Source organism: Aphelocoma coerulescens, chromosome 3 (genome assembly GCF_041296385.1).
Source record: "Aphelocoma coerulescens isolate FSJ_1873_10779 chromosome 3, UR_Acoe_1.0, whole genome shotgun sequence".
In the NCBI taxonomy this organism is placed as follows: Eukaryota; Metazoa; Chordata; class Aves; order Passeriformes; family Corvidae; genus Aphelocoma; species Aphelocoma coerulescens.
The window spans coordinates 98,239,464-98,255,169 of NC_091016.1; the positions used below are offsets into that span (position 1 = coordinate 98,239,464).

Genomic DNA, 15,706 nt, shown 5'->3' on the forward strand with positions numbered 1-15,706 from the left:
TAAAGGACAATTACTGACATGTTTTTTCTTGTATTTTAGGCTTAAAAAATTCTGCTTTAAGTGTGCAACTCTTGGAATACATTGCAAGATCTTGATTATCTTGCTATTCAAATCTATATTTTCTATTCTGAATAATGGGAAGATAACTCCCTTTGGAATAGCCTGTAGTACTATAAAGGATATTTTAAATTCATGTTATGAACACTTCTTGCTTTGACCATCAATATTGTTGTAATCTTTAAAATAGTCATTATTTGCTGAAAATAGTTCAGTTCTGTTTGTTCAAAGTCTAGTTGTAAGAGACTGAAAAACAACATGTTGATTTATGAGTAAAGGGCAAAAAACTTGGTTTATTTTGGATAGAACTGTTTTTCTCCCAGTGGTGTCTCTAATGCTTTTTAGCCATGGGGGTTATCAACATGCAAGCAGTGGCACTGGGCTTGGTGCTGCCTGTGTGCCAGGTGCCTGTGCTTTGTAGAAAGGGCAGCAGGGGAGAAAGATTTTAGCAAGGCTTGTGAAGTTCTGCTGAGAGCAAGCGAAATTATCCCCAAGGTAAGAGCTGTTCCTTATTTCTGCTGTAATACTACTTGATCCTCTCTGTGTCTCTTATAGGACATTTAAAAAGGAAAAAAACAGTGTTTCACTGAAGCAGAACCACACACTGCTGATGTTTTTCCTGATTTTTATATGTATATATGTTTCATGCCTTCAGTGAGAGAATCTCTTCTATTCACTTCTGACTGCCTTGAACATAACATCTACTTCCATTATCCGTATGTTGATGAGCTAGCCCACATGGTGAAAAATCCCTTCTGGGACTGGCAGGCAGTAGTCACACAAGTATCAGTTAATCTCACTAAGCTATTACTGCAATTAATAGACATAGGCAGTAAATTTGAACTTAAAATCTACATTTCAGCAGGAAACAGAATCCTGCTTTTGAAACTATTAATAGTTTTCTGTCCATAATAAAACAATTTCCTGCACTAATTGCATTCCAGGTGCCTCCTATAATTTAAATGGGTTATTGCTAGAAGACTCTGCCCCTCTTTTCCTTGAGTTCAAGGAGGATATTTTCAGTTCTTTACAATCAGCATTTTTACTTTAAAAAAAATCTGAAAAATTCATCGTGTTAGAAAATATTATATGTATAGTTTTCTTGTTGTTTCCAACTGTAACTCTTGAACAGAATGAGAGGAAAACAGAAAATTAATAGAAAATGCAACCCCCCTGTCCCCTTCATGGACTGAGTAGAGAAGGTGAGTATAGACCTCACTACCAACAGCATTGCAGACTGGCTGTTGGACATGTAGGAGTTAAGAATCAAAACTTGGATCAACAGACATGACTGAAGCATGTGTGAGGAAAGGAAAGACACAAGAATTTCAGGAAAATAGAAGGAGCTTCCTGGGATTTAGGGTCTGATGGTCCATACCTTTAAGGCACCTGAATTCTATGTATGTGTTTGTGCATGTGTATATGGGTATCTTTAGGCTAGAAGTGAAGATATTGTGAAATAATAGGAGCTCTAAAACAGTCATGTTTTCCTTTCAGAAGAATTTCACAGTCTACTCAAATCTGTGGCTCTGTGTAAGCATGAAAAAGTAACAGTAAAGAGCATTTATTCATAACTGTTGTTTTTCTTTGCTTGAAAGCTACTTGTGGGCTGCACTGGCAACAGTTCTGGATGTTAACCACATTTTATTGTTGTCTAACACGCCACATTAGAGAACATTTCAACTTTGAGGGGAAAACATAACTATAATTCCCTGCTAGTCATGCAGCACAGACTTCTGTGACAGCATAAAACATGGGTTCACTGTAACTGTGGGTTTGTTATGTGGAACCAAAGGTGAAGCACATCCCAGTGAAATAGCTCTGCAACTATAAATAGAAATAATGGTTGGAGAACATTGTTCTGCTCTGCCTTTAAGGTGTTTCAGCTGAAAAGACTAAATGAAATGTATGGAATTAAATGAGACTCATTTGAAAATAAGTTAAAGCCTTTTAAATGGTGGTTACAAATATTAAGTGGATTATTGTGTTTAAGGGAGTAAAGAATGAAACTCTTGGATTATTTTGCTGTGGCTGTTCTTCAGGACTTGGTGGTAAGAGTGACCTTATTTGAGAATGCAAAAGAGAGTGATTAACATGACATATTACATAAGAAACTTTAAAGAAATTAGATTTTTTGAGAGAAAACAAATATAAGGAAAATGAAAGCTGAAGTACTTTCAGTACATTGAGAGTGAAAAAAACCAAACCCCAATCCTACCTCCTGAAACAGAAATTTCTAAAAGTGGTAATGAAAAACATCATATGACTAATATCACCCATTAACCCTGCTTTTCATTCGGCGAAATTTCAAAAAAAGAAAAAATAAGGAGATGAATTCTTTGTAGTTAGGACACCAAGTATGTTTCTACTGTGGTAAGATACCTGTTTCAATTTAAAAATATTTTTTCTTCTCCCTCTGTTATTAATGTCTACAAAGAGCCTGAATGGAGGTTCAATAACCTCCTTATAAGACTTTCCCCCTTGATGGCACAACCGAGGGCCCCCCATGCCTTCCTTCAACACCTAGAGCTCTGCAGTCACTCTTAGTGCTTTGGGCTAACCCTTGCAGTGTTATTGATGCCCACAGGGAAGAATAACAAGGGTTAACCACCTGTGAGTTGGGCAAGCCTGCTGGTCCCTGTGTAAAATCCCAGATCCTGGCCCTGAAAGACAGTCAAGCTGGCAGACAAGCCTCTGAGGACATGAGGTTGGATTGGTGTAAGGCCCCAGAGCTCGCTCAATGAATCTCTTAAAAGGATTTAAGATGATTTTTTGCAACTTGAGTTAGGTGCAAGGGAGAAACACTGACAAGATATTCTCAAGAGGGCAAACAAATAAAAACTTTAGTGGAAAACTTCAGAAAACCTGGGAACTTTGGCGAAAGTTTAGAGCAACATTAAATCAACTTAAAGCATTTCACAAAGCATTATTTTAGCAAACTCTAAGCCCATTCCACTTAGCAAACCAACCCATCTGACTTTAAGTTACTCAAACTTTGAGAAGAAGGAATTAGAAGAAAGAGAGAAGAAATACAGAGAAGAACAAATATAGCTACCACTCCTGGTTCCACTTGTGTTCACCTGAAAAAAATTCCTCAAGGAGGTAGGGTCAATACCTGTGTGTACCTCGTGCTCTGCCTTATGCACCCATTAGCTTTTCTGGACCCTTCCCCCAGGTGAGACTTCTGGTCATTTGGCCACTCAGGACCTGGGTTAGAGGCTCCAGGGTCACAGCGTGGAGCATTGCCTCCCATATGCCTGGGCTTGGCCCCACTGTGGGGCTGGGATATGGGCCCCAGAGGTGTGGGGTGTGTGGAGCAGGGCATCGCCTCTCCGGGCAAGACTTGACTTGTTCCTTTCCCCATACATGTGCCTGAAGTGTTTCAAGCCAGCAATCTCCTCCAGTCTCCCACAACTAATGTATTGGTGACTCCATATCTCGCAGAAAGAAGTCTTCAGTAATGGTGTCGCTTCTCTTTGGCCGCTTCTGCAGATACCAGGTCTGGGCTGAGCTGGCTCCTGAAGAATCTTATTTGCCTTCCGCAATGTCCTGAGCAGCTGCATGTCTACTGGTCAATCACAAGATTCTAGCCTCTCCTGTCTCAACAGCCCGCCCATGCCTACCTGTGGGGACATGGCCTCTGGCCATTCCTACTCCCTTTCTATGTCCGGCTCAGCTTCTTCTCCACACGTGTTTGTGAAAAATTTTCCATGATGGTGACAGCTCCCTTGTCTGTCCCGACAACTTCCTCACCAGACAACACAGAGCTGCTGCCAGAGCACATAGAGAGACCTCACCACAAGCAGCAGTGAGGGGGGGGAGGGAACCATGGAGCACAGAGCAGCTGATGGCGTGGCCATCGGTGTGGCCAGTGGAGGGGCAGGACACTGGGTCCTGCCAGCCAGGATCACAGCAGGTGGTAGCAGGGCTGGATGCCCAGTGTGGTGGGCCATGAGCACACCCTGGCTAAGGAAGTGTCATGGGTTAGCAAGCATAGTCTCGGAAGTGATGTTCTTGCAAAGGGGTGCTTACAGCTTCCTCTGTGACCTGACAGAACCTATCAGCTGGCCAGTTTGAATATGAACAATTCTTTAACCCACTTAAATTCTGACTGCCTTTTTCTTCCACATTTAATAGACAAACCTCGGGCAGAGCTCTCTCTCCCACCTGGTGCTGGGACAGGTGTCTGCAGGCCCCATGCGGGGGCCAGCGGGCCCGGCCACGGTGGGCCATGGCCATCCTGGAGCTGATGGGCCCTGTTCTACCTGTGGAACCCACCCCCCCTCCCCCACTCCCCCCCTCAGCCCTGCTATGTGCAGCTGGAGTGGCTTGGCTCCCCTTCTCCAGTGCAGCCAAGACTCAGCTGAAGCTGCCCTGCTGGACCATGTGACCAACAGCGATAAGCAAAATTCCAGCTGCAAGGCCTGGGTGAGATTAACCCTTGTAGTGCTGTGAAGAGCTGAAAACCTGAGGGAAGAGAAAGAGGAGATGCTTAAAGCTGAAATTCTGTTGTAAAGCTATGATATATCAGAGTACCCATTGTAATTTCATGAAGGCATGGAGGGTGGAGCGTTCAACTTGTGAGCAAAAGCACCTGTGCTGAGATAGGCAGATGCTGATGCAGCTGTAATTTAATGAGAAGTTTGAACAGGGAGAGATGGAAGCGATGAGGACTTTTGCTCCAAATGGAAAGGAGAAGACCTCAGTTCCTAGAGATGCTCCCAGAGATAGTCCTAGAGATGAAGATGAGGAGGACCCTTTGCTCCCAGGGAAGGAGAAGGGCCTCTGTCTTAGAGATGAAATGCTCCCAGAGATGGGTGAAGAGAACTTTTGTTTCTGAATGGCTCAACCTTAAAATGGTACCCCAGTAATTCAAGAGTGGACCTTCAAAAGCAGTTGTGGGAAAAGCTGCAAGTCAGGGAAGGGACTCTCATGCGAGCAGAGAACCAACCTGGGTGGCTATCTCGTTGTGATAATGTTTTCATAACATGGGCAAGAGAGACTCCTCTTCCTAAATGGACTGAACAAGGTTATTATGGAAGTGATAAACAGACTGAACATCTTAAGGGTTGTCTTTTTACACTGTCCGTGGGAGAAGGGAGAAAGGTGGGGGGAGGAGAAGTGTTCTGAAGGTGTGGTATGATTTTTTTTCCTCCTCTTCTAGGTCTGTTAATAAACTTCTTTTTATTCTTTCCAGTTTGGTGCCTGCTTTGCTTTTCTCCTAATTCTTATCTCACAGAAGATAAATATTAATGAGTATTTTGGAGCAACCCACTACAGGAAGCCATGGCAGTTTTTCCCCTGGAAGCTGAAAGGCTGTCCCAGGGGAAGCACTGCTCCTTGCATGCTGTTTGTGTAAGGCTTTGCCATGGGAAGCTGTTGGGCTTGAGGGGTCTTTAGACAGCCCTGTGAAACAGTCCTTGCTCTGACTTTCTTGTTTTGCTTTCCTAATTTTTTTGTCTTTTGACATTATCCAGTTCTAAACAAACATAAGTTTTTTTTATGACCACAGTCTTATAAGTCTTATACTGTTAAGAAATATGTTCCTTCTTAATAAAAATAAATACAAATTTCAAATAGCAAATTCATTGTTCTGATTTTTCATGACAGGTCCTTTCCATAGGCAACAATGACTTCTCTTTGAATGTTGTAAGATAGTTCTAATTAAAAAAATAACAAAAGATGTGAAATATATGTCCATCTTTAACAGGATGAATTTGTTGCAAGGTGTAACATAACAAAAAAGAATAGCAGAAGAAAGAAGGAGAGCATTATTATAGTCCTCTTTGAGTCCATGCAAACTACAGGGGGTGCATTAGACATAGAAATATATGGAGACAAAAGCTCAACCATCAGGAGCACATGCTCGTGAACATATTAAACGTTTTTATTATCTCTCTATCTGCGTTTAAAAAACAAGACTTTCAATTGTGTAGCTCTCAAAAAATTTTACACTTTCAGGCCTCCATTTTGAAGCTGATGCAGCTGATACCTGTTGGAATAGAGAAAATCAGTAGGGAGTGGCAAAAGTTAATGAAGATTGCCTGTCAGCTGGGTTGCAGACCTGCCTGTGCATCTGCTTACCATTACAGCTGAATCTCAAACCTTTTAACATTCTGACATTAATATGAAGTCTAGTAAACACCAAAACATGGAGAGCTGTATGTACACAGGGGAGCAAGCTAAAGCTGAGGGGATTTTATAGGCCAAAGGTCATGCCTGTTTCTTAGGAAAACAATTGTTAGGCATTCTTAGAGAAAGATAAGATACAGTTTCAATTTTTCCTTTTTTTTTTCTTGTTCTAAAGGCTTGGATGATGAGTGCTCTCCTTTAGGACACAAAGCAATCTAGGAAGCCAACTCTAGAGGTCAAATGAGAAAACTGCCTCCAAGTGCAATAGAAGGATTATAAGCAAAGCTTATGTTCTATAAAATGAGATTGTGTACTGTTACAAACAATGTGAGAATCTTAATAGGTAAAACCACACCAGTGGTTTATGTTAATAGCTGTTGTGGGAAGGTAGATAGCCTATTTGTTATTCAAGTAGAATGTTTTTATGGGTTTTACAGAAACCTGGAGCCTGCTAGATATTCTTCAGTGCTTTCTCTCATTAACTCTTTCCATATTTGTGGACACAAGACAATTGCAGCAATTTTACTGCAGATGATTTGTTTAAAAAGTTTCTGTTTAGCAGCATGATTGTATTTCCCAGATGAAGCCAAACTGGCCTCAAATCCATGGACTAGTGGAGTGTATTTTCTTGCAAGGCATCATCACTTGTTGCCATTAGAAGATAAAAAGAAATGAATGTCCATCAGAATAAATTAACAAGTTTTGTCTGTAGTGCTCTGTGTGCTTGCTACAATTACATACAGAGAGCTAAAGGTAGATGCCACAAGCTTGTGGTCTTCCTTGAATTTTAGTAGATAATTCAGTCTGACCTCAATTACCAGAGTTAAATTATAGTTTCAGGAATCATGAATAAACTGTTCCTGCACCTTTTCTCCTCATGATTACAGATTTTACTCTTCTGTGAGATCCAGAGTCTCAGATGCCTTATGTTAGCAAAGCTCTGAAGAACTGACATAGTTTTGACCTGTTCTCACATGTCAACTTTATTATATGCTGAACAACATGGGAAAGAAAAACAACCCAACAATAAAAACAATACACCTTCAAAATATTGGGAAGGTAGCAGAAGGATTTAGGACTGCGGGAAGGGGATATTCTGTGCAACTTTGCTGTCTTTTAGCCAGGCTGATCTCCTAAGTGGATCAAGAAAAAGAGATGGTTAGATATCAGTATTTCAGGAGTGTGGGGATGGCTGATTGGTTCCTTGGGATAAGCAAAACCTATTCAGGAGCAATTCAGGGCAAACAGGATGAGAGAAAGATTTAGAGCTCAGTGACTAGCTCAGGAAGGAAAACAAACAAGGGTTAGGGATTGGCAATAGTTCTCTAAAGCCTTTTCTTAGAGAAATTGTCCTGTCTATAAAATGTAAAAAACTTTCTGTGCAAATTTTTTTAATGAAATTTTCTGAAATTTACACCTGCAGACTTCTAGTTCAAAACAGAACTTTTAATGATTATATACATTTAAAATTGTAAAATCTCTTTTATTGCAGTACTGGTTATTGATTGGTATTGCTTGAAATTTTTGGTCTACTTTACTGTGTGTTGTATGTATGTATATGTTGCTGATTCTTATATAGTAGTGAGAATTTCTTAAGATCTGTGTTTGAGATTTGACCACAGTGACTCTGACTTTGTAAATAGGTTTATGCAAAGTTATGAAAGGATAAAATTCAGCATACTCTTACACTGATGTACAAAAGTTCAACATCAATAATTTTTGTTTTTTCCCAGTATCATTTTTGTTCAGAATTTAAGCATATACAGTGAGGTATTTGCTATTGGAGTTGTTGTCACAACAGATTAAAATTTTACCCTTTTTGGAAAATAAAAAGAGAATAAATAATAAATAAAAATCTGTGACCTTCAGAGACACTCTAAACCCCTGTAGGGATGATTCAGTGAAATTTGATCAAAGTGAAGTGGAATAATTCACTTATGTGTTGTGTATTGTGTCCAGGTTCATATTGTTGCACCAACATTTTTCACAAGGTGGGTGAATTGTTAATATTTCTTTACATTTTTATCAGTCTCATGAAGCTGATCAAACAAATAATTATATGCTGTGAGATGAAAGCATCTACCTGCTTCTACAAAAATCAAAATACTTAACTTCTCATGTTACTTGTATGGAAGAGGACCCACATTTTTAAGTCCTTATGAGCAGATAAATGTAGTGCTCTCAGTTTAAATACTGGCAAGTGAAAAACCAAAGTGCAAGAGTGCAGTTGTGTATGAATAGGTACCCATGTGCATGTTGAATACTCTTCCCTTGTAAAAACACAACAAGGGAAAGAGAAAGAAAAGGATGGGAAGGGAAAGAAAGAGAGGAGAGGAGAGGAGAGGAGAGGAGAGGAGAGGAGAGGAGAGGAGAGGAGAGGAGAGGAGAGGAGAGGAGAGGAGAGGAGAGGAGAGGAGAGGAGAGGAGAGGAGAGGAGAGGAGAGGAGAGGAGAGGAGAGGAGAGGAGAGGAGAGGAGAGGAGAGGAGAGGAAGAGGGAGAGGGAGAGGGAGAGGGAGAGGGAGAGGGAGAGGGAGAGGGAGAGGGAGAGGGAGAGGGAGAGGGAGAGGGAGAGGGAGAGGGAGAAATAAAAAATACAAAGAAGCTCCTTTTAAGTGCAGTCATATGTCATCTGATAGGCTTGAGGCCATGTATTCACATACCTTTTCTATTTAAATAAGAGCTGCATCTGCCCTTGCCAGGTATTGCACAGGGTGCTGAATGTTAAGAGATTTCCAGATAAATCAGACAAACTAGATGTAGTCACAAAGGAAATTTTCAGCTTTCATCCTAGCACCACAAAATATTTGACATATTTATTATTTCATAATTAGGTTGTAGAATGACTTCCTTCCTTTCCGCACTGTGTGCTTTCTGTAAAGACTTCAAACTCATTCATTCTTGCATCTAGGTTTGGTTAAAAAACCTAACCTTGAAAAAAATGTTGAGCCAAAGCTGGTAGATATGTACCAAGTGCTTTCATCTTTGTAGCCTAGCTTCAAAGGCATTGATTTATATGCCTGCTTAATATAATTTGACTAAAACTTTTGTGTCTAGTTTTATTAACTCAGTGTTAACCTTTGACAGAAGAAAACATCAGTTTTCAGACTCATATCTGAATCCTTGATGGATGTAAAAAATTATATCTTTGCTACCCCTACCAGAATAAGAAAGCAGTGTGTGAAGAAGAAAAATGTGCTTATATCCTTACACGTCTCAAAATTCTATTCACAGATTTTAGTTATGCTCGCTACTATGGTGATTCTTACCTGGAATTTCAAGGTTTACATTTGAACATGGAAAACTTCATCCACCTGGAATTTAAGACCTATAATCCTCACGGACTTCTCCTAAATATTGAACAGGGCCCAGAAACAATACGACATTTTTTAATTCAGCTTGTCATCAATAATGGTACTTTGCAGGTAAGGCATCAAAATCTCCCACTGAAGAAGTAAATAAAAGTTAGAATCTGTAAAAATTTTAGTACTTTTTCCTTTTCTTACTGTAGAATATAGTAAAGCTACAGAGATTCTTGACATCTTCAGTATTTTAAAGAAAACAGTTGTCAAACTTGCTGTCATGTCCAATTCTTGGTTAATATGATCAATATGACTCACAAGAGTACACATTAAAACACACACATAAAGAATGTAGGTTTTGTCTTTACATGTGGTATAAATTACGTTACTGCATTTTATACCTAAACTAACTGAACTTCTGCACGTGGAACTTCATTAAAATTGTCATAAAACCAAACCACTACAGAAAGGCTGTGGAATTCAGTGAATTGTCATAGGAAAAGTTACCATGTTAGGGAATAGAGGGTATCTTTGTTACCATGTATCTCTGAGTAGAAACCTTTTACTTAATCTATTATTTACATCACAGTTCCACGGGATCAGAAAAAAAAAAAAGCAAAACATTTCTTTGGCTTTTTGGACAGACTAACTAGGAATATATTTGTTTATAGACTTAAAGGAGTAAAATGTGTATCGTAGTGTATCTTCACCTTTCACAAATTATTCCATCTTTTCTGAGGAAGAGATAATGAGCTTTATGAAGAGATAGGCAGATACTAAAGAGGCTGTAAAAAGATATTAAAAGAAAAGTTACTTTTCTTATAGCGGATCTCCCACTTTCCTGGTAAAAATTTCCCAAAGTACCTGTAATTATATTCTTCTGTAAGAACTATGAAATGTCTGTTAGAAACAGCATATTTGTATTATATTTTCCTTTATGTTTAAAGACCATGACCATACTAAACAGATATATAAAGTGAAGATAAACAGAAAAATAAGAAAATTACCTTTTACTTTATTTTATTATATTGTGATTTTTCGTCTTTTATTATACTGTGACTATCTTTGTCCAGAAAAAATGAGATTAGTCACGGGCAGGAAGGCCAGGGTTTAGAAAATGCTGATGGCTTTAAGTTCATCTTACTTGTATTCATGGTAAAGTAATGATGCAGAAAAATATTTTTCTAACATATCATAAGCACCATAAAATATGGAAGTACTTTAATTGACACAAATCTATTCAGAGTTCCCAGTGTGCCACGTTAAAACTAATTGAATTCACTTAATCATTCACAAAGCTGGTCAATTAAATGTAGATTTAAAGCCCAATGAACAAATGGTTCTAAGCTCACAATCAAGCTACAATTACAAGGAGACAAACCATGAAATCAAGTGCTTGTTCACATTAGCACAGGAAATTAAATGGTGCTCCAAAATGCTCAAGCCTGCACACTACATTACGTGTTTGTAAGTGTAAGAAAACCATAACATGGTAAGTAAAATTCACCCGTGGCCAGTGTTAATTTCAGATGGGTTGCAGATGGTCAACTTCTTTGCAAATCAGACCCATAATATCTGATTATACAATACACAAAGATTAAAGCATTTTTATGCAGGCTAGGAAGCATATATGTGTATTTTCATATTTCTGGTACAATAGGCTTCCTTATCCAGCACTTTAAATTAAACATTAATTTTTCTTGATACACATGACATCCTTTAGGTTTTTATGAAATAATTTATTATTTTACAATTCAAGTTTCTAAGGCTGCAACTGTTTAATTATTAGAAATAATGTAATTAAAACCTTTTCCCACTCCATAGTACCAGTATTTATGTGATGAAGCAACAGAAGTCAAAAACATCACTACCACTGCTAGAGTGGACGATGGACACTGGTATAATGTGCAAATTAGGTAAGTTTACTGTTGACTGTTTTTATAATTGTTTCAAAGACCATATAGGTTGGACAGTTAGTAAATTCCACAGATATTATATCTCATTAAGTATGAGTGATACCTGAACATGTACAGTAAAATCATTTTATGGCAGTCTGGGCCACAACTATCCTTGGAAAGAATGTTTATAACTACAGTTGGACAGTGCTCATCACATCCCTGATGTGGAAATAAACTTATTCACATTGAAATAATTTACTGTAGCAGACATAAACATTCAGTCAGGGAAGATGCTGTGCAGTAGGTCCAAGCTACTCAGTCTAGGAAATAGTTGAATTTCCAACAATGAGAGTGTGACTAATAGAAAAATCTTGGAAAATAAATAGATAGGCAGAAGCAGCACCATGAGTTTCATTGGTGTCACTGACTTGCAACTCATAATAGGATATATAATTCCTGTAGAAGTAACAATACTTGCAACTGAGGGACAATAAAATGAAAATAACATGATGTCTGTGGTAGGCTTTCCATGGTTTTTTACATAGACATATCTAATGACCAAAGATTCGTGCTCATAGAATCCACAGCCTTGACTGTGAAAATGAAAGTTTTGGGTTCACTTTATAGGAAAGTTAGGCACCTAGTGAGCTCTCTGGGTGCCTAGCTCCTATTAGGCAGCTTAAAGTAGGTCCAGTCATCTTGTCCAGCAAGAAGAAAATAAGCTAGCTGTCTGCTTGTCTCTCAGGACTAAGTTAGTCCTTAAAAAGTTTGTGGAGGAATGCAGAAGGAACAAAAACCTTTTAATGGAATAGGAATTGTATAGCTATATCTGTCCAAATATTGTTAAATGAAGAACTTTTGCAGGGCAGCACTGTGTCCCTTTCCTTCCATGGGAAATGTAGTGGAGTGTGTATCCATTATACTGTACCTTGCTCCCTCAGATGTGGCAGTGAGTACTCAGTGAGAAAAACCACAATTTGTTACTGCATTTCAGCTACCATTGCTATCATATTTTTTTTCCAGCAAGTTAGACCACACTCAAGGTCCAGACTACTCAGTAGCATTACACAAATTAATGCAAGGAGCAAAAGACAGTAATCCACTGTGTTTGTGCTTATCACCCAGAAAGGAACACCATAAACCAAACCATGCTAATGGAAGTTAAAAGCAATTGTAAGCTCCTCTGTGACCAGGAAGAAATAGAATGCACTCTCTGTGACACTGATAAAAGTGAGATTCTCTAAAATCTAATAACATAGAGAGTTATGTTTATTTCCTGGTTATGACACCCTCTCAATATCAAAATAGAGAAAGTAAATTGGAAAATAATTTTTAGAGAAGAGATCTAAAGATGACAAAATCGTTAAGCAGCTTCTATATGAATAGAGACTAAAATACTCAAGTACTCTGCGAGTCCATTAAAGACAATTAAGAGAGGATGCCAAAGAAATCTCAAGTGACACAAACAAAGAGGATAAGGGGTGGAGACATAAAATATCTAGTTACTTAGTTTAAATCCATTGGAATTCAATTGTTATTCCTTTTTGTTCATTTTAAGAAAGATAGAAGATCCTCAAGATAACAAAAATACAAGTACCTGAACCCTCAGTGGAAACCTTTATGAAAAACAGCCTTTCCCTGGCACTGAAGCACTCAGACTGCCATGTCATTTTCATCCCTCAGAGATCCACTAGTTACCATGATACAAATACACTTATTCTGTGCATTTTCCCCCTACTCCTTCAAGAAGAAAATAACTTGAGTCTGTAAATCAGCTCATGACAATAGCCCCTGGCAGAAGAAAACCAACCTAATCTCTGTATTTTGCTTTTCCTTTTGAGCTTAAAAGAAAGGAAGGAAGAGTTGCCTTCTTTCATTTGCAGGAAATTATTTCAGGACAGCTCAGGAAATGAGCCACACTTATTTATGCTGCTGAAAAAGAAGGAATGTGTACTGTTTATGGGATTCAGGCTAGTTACTGAGCAATTAATAATTAATCATTCTACTCACTTTAGAAGACTGGAAATAGTTCTGGACATTGTTTTAAGATGACATTCTGCAGATGACACCAAGTTGTGTTGGAGTGTTGATTCACTGGAGGGTAAGAAGTCTCTGTAGAGGGATCTGGGCAGACTGAATAAATGGGCCAAGGCCAATTGGGTGAGTCTTATGAGAAGTGGCTCAGGGAGCTGGGGCTGTTTAGCTGGTTGGAAAAAAAGCTGAAGGGCTTATAGCTCCCTACAACTCCCTGAAAGGAGGCTATAGCGAGATGGGGATCAGTCTGTTCCCCCAACTAACAAGAAATCAGACAAGAGGAAATGGCCTCAAGTTGCACCAGGGGAGGTTTAAGTTGGACATTTGGAAAAAAATCTTCACAGAAAGGGTTGTAAAACACTTAAAGAGTCTGCACAGGGAAGAGGCTGAGTCACCATTGCTGGAGGTATTTAAAAGTCATGTAGATACGGCGGTTAGGGGCATGGTTTAGTGTTGGACTTGGCAGTGCTGGTTTAACAGTTGATCTTGATGGTCTTAAAGATCTTTTCCAACCTAAACAATTCTGTGATTCTACGATTCTAAGACTTAAAATCTTAGTGATGTAGATGTCAGAAAGATTTGAAGTTGCTTCTCACTGTCATCTCATGCATTTTCACATGTGCTTGAGATAATTAAAAAGTCTGTATCCTGGATATATATACTTTACATGTTTTTTTTCCTTCATTGAAAATTAAATATATATTGTTGATAGTTAAGTTTGATAGAGTCAGTCTTGAAATATCTGTTAATTATTTTATAAAGTTACCATTTCATTTAATCAACTGCAGTGTAATACAGCATAATAAAACTTAAGATAACTTTGGTGAAAATTTTCTGTAACTTATTCAGCAACTTTCTAGAGGCTTGCAAACATTTAATCTTCTCAGAACTGATTTTCAGTGAGATAAGTAAGTTTAGTTTTGAACAATGGTATCTGGGAAATTGGCAAAGTTAAATGGGAACATAGGAGATACTGCATATTGTAACATTGTGGATATACACACGGGATTTTCTTTGTTGTGCATATGTTAAGTATTATGAACAGACATTGTAGATAATAACAATACTTTTTTTTTGGTAAAGAAAATGCTAATTCTTACTATTTAATGTAATCCTAATTGTTTGGAGCATTTTGATGTAATCCTGTGATGGAAAGGGTTTTGTCTTTTCAATTCAGGAAAAGCAATGCATTTCAGCTACTGAAGATAAGACATCTTCAAAGAGTATACTGCCTCTACAATATCATATTAAATTAAAGAAGTAGACTTAAAAGTAGTGAGTGTTGTTTAATAGAAGTTTAAATACAGTGAAAATTAGTGATAGTATCTTCCTTTTCTGCTTACAGGAGAAAATTTTGCTTCTTCCTTTATCTCACAGAAATAATTCATCATGTGAATAAAAGAAATGTCACACTGTCTAATGTTTGCAAATAAACACGTATATTACTGTCAGACACTGTCCTTTATCCAGTTCTCATAGCTCAACACACTATTCATGCTGAAAGTAAAATAGCAGCATCGCTGAAGTACATTTTTCATGATGATGGAATATTGTGACTAAAAAAATTGTAATAATTTAATAAATTTGGATACAATATAAGGACCATATTTGCATCAAAATCGGGGATAACTTGGATAATTTGGGTTAGGATATAACTTTTTGCATCAGATTAGTCTAATTTATGGCATTGGCTGCTAAAACCAACACACAGCCAAGGTTTGCCTCAGAGCAATGCCTGAGACTTCCATTTTACATGTAAACTACTGTAGTTGTGTACTAAGTCTGTTAATGAAAGTTCATTGCAGATATTTCATTCACATTTCTGACTATTGTTTTGGTTTTCTTAAGAATGTTTCCAGGGAAGTGAAAGAGCTACAGTGAAAAATAGATATAGGCAATATTCCACAGGGATTAGATTACTGCAGGATATTATGAAGGGAAGGAGATGTTAGACTCAAGGACTGGAAGGTTTGCATGTTTGGTTTTGTAGCGAGGATAGAGTTTTCTTACTGGCAATGCAGGGGTTGTTCAACCAGAATCTTCTCATTCCAGCATTTATAAAACTGCCTCCATTAACTGCTTTAAGATGTTTCTTCTTCAGTCTTTGTCATCAAAACAAGTTGATAAAATAACATGAATTGCAGAAACAAACCAAACTGCAGCAGTGATATAGAAATTTGCCTTTTCTGGGTCCACTATTCTCCATTTCAGTACTGATAAAAATAGTTTCCTCAATTACATGAAAAGTATTCTTACTTTCATTTTAGTCTCAGATCAGAATTGTC

General features: G+C 38.1%; 1 protein-coding gene across 1 annotated transcript in view; it reads left to right on the forward strand.

Moving 5' to 3' along the window:
- The window catches only part of EYS (eyes shut homolog), a 750,542-nt gene that overhangs the window by 466,431 nt on the left and 268,405 nt on the right, over window positions 1-15,706 (forward strand). The window contains exons 32-33 of the mRNA XM_069011357.1: window positions 9,422-9,612; window positions 11,314-11,405. Of these exons, the coding sequence (XP_068867458.1) occupies window positions 9,422-9,612; window positions 11,314-11,405 (283 nt within the window). The remainder of the gene's footprint in view (window positions 1-9,421; window positions 9,613-11,313; window positions 11,406-15,706) is intronic.